General features: G+C 54.5%; 1 protein-coding gene across 1 annotated transcript in view; it reads left to right on the top strand.

Moving 5' to 3' along the window:
* SLC38A8 (solute carrier family 38, member 8) overlaps positions 1 to 8,023 on the top strand; it is a 41,159-nt gene that overhangs the window by 26,157 nt on the left and 6,979 nt on the right. Inside the window, 1 exon segment of the mRNA XM_010850862.1 lies at positions 3,129 to 3,186. Within this exon segment, the coding sequence (XP_010849164.1) occupies positions 3,129 to 3,186 (58 nt within the window).

The raw sequence follows: 8,023 nt of genomic DNA, 5'->3' as shown, positions 1-8,023 counted from the left end.
CAGCCATCTCATCCTCTGTCATCCCCTTCTCCTCTTGCCCTCAATCCCTCCCAGCATCAGAGTCTTTTCCAATGAGTCAACTCTTCGCATGAGGTGGCCAAAGTACTGGAGTTTCAGCTTTAGCATCATTCCTTCCAAAGAAATCCCAGGGCTGATGCTGTAGAGCTCAGCAAAAGCTCTTTTCCTTGTTCAAAACCACTCAGCTGCCACTAGTGAGGACAGGGTGAGGGGCATGGAAGCACCACATGCCCGCCAGCCGGTGCTCCTGGGCGGTTGCAGACGTGCCCCACGGCGTGGAAGAAACAGGACCAGCCAGCAAGATGCTGAGGCCAGTGAGGCGCGAGAGACCTGAGCGACACCAGAAGTGAGGACTCCTGTAGGGATTCGGAGCTGCAGGGAGGACTTCCATTTCGCATGGAAGCCATTTCAGGGTTTTGATCACAGCAGGGCCTTGAAATCAAATCTGGTGGCAGGCCAGCTCCAGGGGCCTGTGGCCTGTGACGTCACCCAGGTCCCAGGCTCAGAAGGGCCCACCCTTGGTTTAACACCCTGCTGTCACCATCCTGAGATTCTTCACGGCTGCTGAACAAGGGCCGGCGTGTTCATTTTGCACGTGGTCCCACAAATTGTGTGGGCCCTCCTGGAGGACAGATCAGAGGTGGAACAGGAGAGAGAGGAGAGTCCAGGTTGATTCTGAGCTTAGAGCAGGGGGACCGAGGGCCATGCTGTTTCCTGGACTGTGTGGGACGGGGAGGAGCAGCTGGCTGGGGGAGGGTTTTGGTGGGGACATGTTAGGTGGGAAAGGCTTTGAGACACTAAAGACGTCAGGGAGCTGTCAGACTGGCGTTCAGAGACGCCATGGCTGGAAGTAGAAATGTCAGCCCAGAGGTGGCATGCAAGGGCTGTGTGAAAATTGTCACAGCCAGTGGTCCTCCACCGGTCCTGGGGGCCCAGGAGAGGAATGGAGAGTTGGGAGCATTGTTAGCCTCCTGGAGCTGCTTGTTCTACCACAAACTGGGAGGCTGAAAGCAGCAGAAATCCCTCCCCTTGGTGCTGGAAGCTAGAAACCGAGTATGAGGGTGTCAGTCGGGCTGTGCTCCCTCAGGAGGCTCCGGGAGGGGCCTTCCTGCCCCTCAGGGTCCTGAGCTGCCAGCGCTCTTTGGCGCTCCTTGGCCTGCAGGCGCTTCACTCCAGCTTCAGCGCCACCCTCACACGGCTCTCCCTGGGTATGTGTTTTCTCTTCCCTTAAGGGCACCAATTGTTGGATCAACTCCCAGCCTGCTCCAGTACGACCTCGTCTTAATTTAACCAATTATGTCTACAAGGATTCTTTTTCCAAATAAAATTTCTTTCTGAGATTCCCACTGGATATAAATTTGGAGGGGGGATGGTCACTATAAACCCAGGACAGATGATGACAGAATGGGTCTATCTATCACCCAGATGATGACCTCTGGGTCTCAGAAGTCAGTGAGCAAAATTTCAAGAATTTTAGGGTGTTCACCACCGAATACTGCTCCTAGGTCACGTGGGACTGAGCCCTGGTGCTGGATTTGGCCACAGAGGCCAGTCTTTTTTTTTTTTCCAGAGGCCAGTCTTGATGTGGCTGAGACTCGTCAGGGCAGGAGGTGGGGATGAGGCCCAGGTGGATTGGGGTCAGGAGAGAGGTCTTCCAAGGAGGGGAGGAGAGGAATGGGCAGGAGGTGGGGCTCAGTGGCCCCCACACACCCGTACACTGATGGGGTAATCCAACAGAGCAGGAAAGGCCCGGATCCACTGCTGACCTGCGGCCTTGAGTCCAGGGGAGGGTCTCGTGCCCTGGAGGTCCATCCTCCAGGGCTGGAGCTTGGACGGCATCTACCACAGGAACAGGAGGGGACAGTGCACGTGGCCCAGAGGATGCAGGCAGGCAGATGGAGCAGCAGAAGCGTGGGCTCTGAGAAGCCGGCCGTCTGCTGACAGTGCTGTCTTGAGGAAGGTCTGAGAAGGCGGGGCTTGGCTGGGGGGCTCCCTGGGCTGCATCCAGAGTTAAGAGTCAGCCGGAAACACAGCACAGAAGGGAGATGCCACTGGGCGAGCCCCCTGCGGCTGCTGTAACAAGTTACTGCCAAACACAGTGGCTCAAAACTATACAAGCTTATTATCTTCTGATGTCAAAAGTCCAGAATGAGTCTCACTGTGCTGAATTCGAGGGGTCAGCAGTGCTGTGTTCTTTCGGGAGGTCTAGATAAGAATCCGTCTCCTGGCCTTTCCCGGTTCCTAGGGGTGCCCACGTTCCTTGGCTTGTGGCCCCTCCACAGTCTTCACAGCCAGCAAGGTTCCGTCTCTCTGATCTTGCTTCTGCAGTCACAGCTCCCTCTGACCACAGCTGGGGAAGGCTCTCTGATGGCAAGGATCCTTATGATATATGGGGCCTAGATAATCCGGGGTCATCTCCCATCTCAGAGTCCTGACCTTCATCACACCTGCAGAGTCCCTTGTAGGATATAAGGTCACAAACTCCCAGCTTCCCAGGATTAGGATGGGGACATCTTTGGGGGCCATTATTCTAGCACAGCCAGGAAACTCTGGTTGTATAGTGGGTGCTATTTATGCCCCCCCCAACTGTATGTCCCCAAATCTGCTGGAGGCCAGAACCTGGAGCTGCTCGAAAAGAAAGCTGGAGGGCCACCAGTCGGGGGCCACTGCGAGGGTTTGACCTTAAGAGTCTGCCCCGTGCACCTGTCAGTTCTCTTAGGCCGCTTAGACGGAGGTCAAACCGTCCTTGTCCTCTTGGGGTCTGTTTGGATTCTGCCTGTGCCCTGCCCCTGCACCCCCAGCCCCCAACCTCACTGGGGACAGGCAGCCTCCAAGGAAGCTGGGAGTTCCTCCTAGCCATGTCCTGCCCACATTCTGCCTGCATGGAGACTGTCAAGTTGTCAAATGTCAGCACAGATGTACTTAAAAGTGCAGCACTTTACATGCGGCTTCTGCCACCCCTCAACCCCGGAGTGGACGTGGTTATTAAAATCTACCTTAGAGTTACACTTCGTTACAGCTTGCTTGTATTATTTAAAACTCGTCTTCAAGTTGAAGGTTGTTTTGAGTTTAACTTTTTGTAACAAACACCTGTTTTCATCTCTTTACAGTCCCTCCTCCTGGACCTCTGTATTTAGTGTCTTCCCCACCATCTGTTTCGGATTTCAGGTAACCTTGGCATCTGTGTTGAGGAGGGCGGCATTTGCAGGCTGTGGTGACTGCCTGTTCCCTTGGGGGCAAGTTGCCTCCTGTTGGTCGTGGGGAGGGAGGTTTGTGAACGTGTTTTGGGATGAACCAGTCTGTCTCTAGGGGACCATGCATATGGGTTGGCGTCTGGGCTCAGCGAGCTCTGAATTTCAGTTGAACTTTGGAACTGGCTCCACTGGCCAGCACCAGCAGCAGCCCGTTTGTTGGGTCTGAGGTTGAGTGTGGGGGTCCAGGACCTGTGCCCTCCTTTGAAAGTCCTGGTGGCGGTGTCGCCCTGCCTGGGGGCCGGGAGCCGCCTTCCTGCAGGTGGATTCTGCCGCAGGGGCTGGAGGCTTGCAGGCTAGAAGGGCAGGAAGGTGTGCGGGGCGGCTGCTGGGCACGATATATAGAATTTGACAGAATGTCGTGGAGTAAGAGCTTCTGTGTGTGGAATCTAGTTGGGGGTGCTTCCGATGTAGCTCTCGGCGGGGCAGATTCAGAGATGTCCTCTGCTAGGCGCTGAGGCCTAAGAGGAGTCTTGAGGAATGTGTGGGAGGCGGCAGGTGCAGGGAGATGCTTCCACTGGAGATCCACGGAGGGGAGGGGTCCCAGGCTGGAGAGCTGCTAAGGTCTGGGTGAGGTGGGTGCTTGGTGAGGGGCTGGAGATGGCTGTAGTGGGGGTCGAGCTCTGCTCCCTGCCTTCTGGTCTCTCTTGGGGTTCCCCAGTCTCCCCGCAGGTGGCAGCTGACCCCCTTTTTCCATTGCTTATTTTGGAAAGAATTGCCTCTCTCCTAAAGACAACCACCTACCCACCACACTGACAACAAAACCGCCCCATGTAGAAGCATGTTCTCAAGGCAGAGGGGCTCAAGACTGACGGTGTCTCAGCTTCCTAGCCCCAGTGTCTTCTCTACTTACCCATCCATCAGCTCCTCTTTCTGTTCTTCATCTTGTGTCTTCTCTGAGAACCATTTCTTGGGGGGAAGAAAAATCCTGAAACATTTCCATTTCTCTTTTTTTATAAATGAGTTGCTGTATCACTCCTGAGACTTAGCAAGCCGCTTACAGGATTTCTCACGTTTCGTCCCACACACCCAATATTTTGAAAGATGTAAAGCGATGATTTTGCTGTCAACTGTCTGGATGGAGTTTAACCAGCCCTCTCTTGGCTGCCCGAGCACCATATGGTGTAGCAGGCTCGCGCCAGCGGAGGGGAAGGGGGGGCCGCTTTCCAGATGCTTGGAGGGGGTGTCCCCCTCACCTTTGCCTCGGCTCCCTCATCTGATTCTCCTAGCAACGGAGGCCTGGGCTGCAGTTTCCAGGGACACGGGATGCAGAGATGGGGAGTTAGGAGAAAGATGTGGAATGCGGGGTGGGGGTGGGGCTGAGGACTAGTTGTTGAGGCCAGGGAAGGGGCTGCTAGGATCCAGCTTGTGGAGTCAGGGATCTGGGGGTGGGGGGACTAGATGTAGGGGAAGGTGGAAGGGAGGAGGGTGAGGGGGAGGGTGAGGGGTAGGGCAGGGCTGTGCAGGGGAGTGGGGAGTCCCTGCTTCAGTTCAACTACACCCTTCCCCACACACTTAACAATGGGGACCCCCCTCCCGCCTGTGCAGAATCAGAGGGGCTTGTGGGGAGCAGGGGTTGGGGTGAGGCTTTGCTCCCAGCCACCCTGGCCACGTGTAATACTTCTCCTTTGTTTTGTTTTAACTGAAGCGTGATTGATTTACGGTATCATGTTAGTTTCAGGTGTACAGCACTGTGATTCTGGTAACTGAATATATGTGTATGAATGTTCTTTTTCAGATTCTCTTCCTTTATAGGTTACAAAATATTGAGTAGAGTTGTCTGTGCTATGAGTAGATCCTTGTGGGTTATCTGTTTTATATATCAGTCAGTCAGTCCAGTCACTCAGTCGTGTCCTACTCTTTGCGACCCCATGAATCGCAGCATGCCAGGCCTCCCTGTCCATCACTAACTCCCGGAGTTCACTCAGACTCACGTCCATCGAGTCAGTGATGCCATCCAGCCATCTCATCCTCTGTCGTCCCCTTCTCCTCCTGCCCCCAATCCCTCCTAGCATCAGAGTCTTTTCCAATGAGTCAACTCTTCGCATGAGGTGGCCAAAGTATTGGAGTTTCAGCTTCAGCATCATTCCTTCCAAAGAACACCCAGGGCTGATCTCCTTTAGAATGGACTGGTTGGATCTCCTTGCAGTTTTATATATAGTAGTGTGTATATGTTAGTCCCAAAGTCCTAATTTATCCCCCCACCCCCCTTTCCCCTTTGGTAACTGTTAAGTTTGTTTTCTATGTTTGTGAGTCTGTTTCTGTTTTGGAAATAAGTTCATTTGTATCTGTTTATTTTTTAAAGATTCCACATATAAGTGATATCATATTCCTCTTTCTTAGTTTGATAATCTCTAGGTTCATATATGTTGTTGCAAATGGTGGTGTTTCATTCCTTTTTATGGCTGAATAATATTCCGTTGCATGTCCATAACCACGCCTTTCTCCCCTCCTCTGTCGCTGGACACTTAGGCTGCTTCCATTCTTGGCTGTTGTGAACAGTGCTGCAGTGAATGTTGGGGTGTGTATCTTCTCAGGTCCCGTTCCTCCAGATATGTGCCCAGGACTGGAATTTCTGGATCACTTGGGGTGTGTATCTTCGCAAGTCCCGTTCCTCCAGATATGTGCCCAGGACTGGAATTTCTGGATCACATGGTAGCTCTGGTCTTAGTTTTTTTAAGGAACCCCCATACTGGTCTCCATAGTGGTTGTGCCAACTTACATTCGCACCAGCAGCGCAGGGGGCTCCCTCGTCCCCACAGCCTCTCCAGCGTTTGTTGTTTGTAGGCTTTGAGGACGGCCGTTCTGACTGGAGTGAGGTGGTGCACCTCCCTGCAGTTCTGACCCGCATTTGTCTGATAGTCACCATTGTCGAGCATCGTTTAGTGTGCCTGCTGGCCATCTGTATGGCTTCTTTTCTCTTGTTTCTTTTCTCTTTGTTTCTCAAAGCTCAACAGCTTTGAGATATGACTTACGTGGGGTGCAACTCACCCCTAGTTCTTTGGTATGTTCACAGAGTTCTGCAGCCATCACCACAGCCAATTTCAGAACATTCCTCACCGCCCCCCAAAGAAACTTTTACCTGTTAGCCATCACTCCCCATCCCCAGCTCGTCCCCCGCCCAGTCCCTGGCAGCCAGAATCTTTCTTACCGTCTCTGGATGTACCTCTTCTGGACGCTGCCTGTAAGTGGAATCATATAGTAGCTAGTCCTCTGTGGCTGGCTTCTTCCACCCTGCATGGTGATTTCGAGGGGATTTCTGTGTGCTGTGTGCGTCGGGACCGCATCCCTTTTCACGGTTGAGCGATGCTCCGCTGTCTGCCGAGTCCATGGCTTGCGTTTCCATCTCTCAGCCGGGGTACGTCTGGGCTGTTTCCACCTGTTACCCACCACGTGCTCCTCTGCCCCGCACCTCACCACTTCGTGACTGGTCAGCCTGCTCTTGGTCACACGCTGTTCTAGATGCTGTCCCAGCAGGGCAGCCCTGCCCTCAGAAGCTTTATTCCCTCAAATAAGACCAAGAGGCACATGACCCAGGAGTCGTGGGACCCACAGGGAGGAGGGCAGGGCTCCATCCGGCCACCACCAACCATCTTTTCCCCACGCCTGGGTTCCCGAGTGCGGGAGGCAGGACATTGATGCCTGCTGGTCGAGGGTCCTTTTGTATTTGGGGGGAATTTAAGTGCCCACTGCCTGGCTGAGCCGGCCTGCAGTGGGCTTCCATGAGGCCAGGGAGGTCCCTGAGGCTCGCCTGTTGTAGAAGGTGTGGGGGGCTTGCCCTGGGCTGCAGGCCGCCTCTGCAGCTGGAACCGGGAGTCCCGCGGCCGAGGTGCCCCAGCCACTCCCAGTGTGTGCTCCATGAGGGTAGGGGCTGTGGGCCTGGTTGAGGAGCTACCCCAGACTCACACCAAGGGGACCAGTGAGGGCCTGAGTGTGAGGAGCTGGACTGGGCACTGGGAGGCCTCACGGCTGCAGGTGGAGCAGAGGAATGGATGATTGAGTAATCCCAGGAGGGCCCTCAACTGGGGGCCAGACTCCACACTGGGGATGAGTGAGGCGAGTGTGTCTGCTACCACACACCCAACAGACACTGAGCCAACAAGCCCGGCTGTGCTCACGTGGGGCCAGCAGGGGAGGGCTTTCCTGAAGGGTGAATGGGAGCTGGCTGGACCAGGGGCTGCCCCTGGCGGAGCACACAGCACAGGCACAGGCCCCGAGGCAGTGGAGAGGGGCAGCTGTGGGCTGAGCCCGGTGGGCGAAGGGAGTCTTGAGCGTGGTGAGTGGCAGGCATAGATGGTCATCGTGCTAGTTTTGATCAGAAGGGAGTAAGTGAATGTGACGGTGGGAACCCTGTCCGGGGAGCCTGGGAAGTTCCCCAAACCCACAGGGCACATCCAGAAACAGCAGCTCCTCCCTGGCTGCCCAGGACCTGCCCCAAGAACATCACATCATAGGTGGGCTCTCGACAGTGGTATATGTACTTTAGATTTTTTAAAATGTGATATAGTAATCAGTTCAGTCGCTCAGTCACGTCCGACTCTTTGCGACACCATGAATTGCAGCTCGCCAGGCCTCTCTGTCCATCACCAACTCCCAGAGTTCACTCAGACGCACGTCCATCGAGTTGGTGATGCCATCCAGCCATCTCATCCTCTGTCGTCCCCTTCTCCTCCTGCCCCCAATCCCTCCTAGCATCAGAGTCTTTTCCAATGAGTCAACTCTTCACATGAGGTGGCCAAAGTATTGGAGCTGTC

This window comes from Bison bison, unplaced genomic scaffold (assembly GCF_000754665.1).
Source record: "Bison bison bison isolate TAMUID 2011002044 unplaced genomic scaffold, Bison_UMD1.0 scf7180017864295, whole genome shotgun sequence".
NCBI lineage: Eukaryota > Metazoa > Chordata > Mammalia > Artiodactyla > Bovidae > Bison > Bison bison.
The sequence above is the reverse complement of the archived record's forward strand: the minus strand, read 5'-3'. Positions and strand labels throughout refer to the sequence as shown.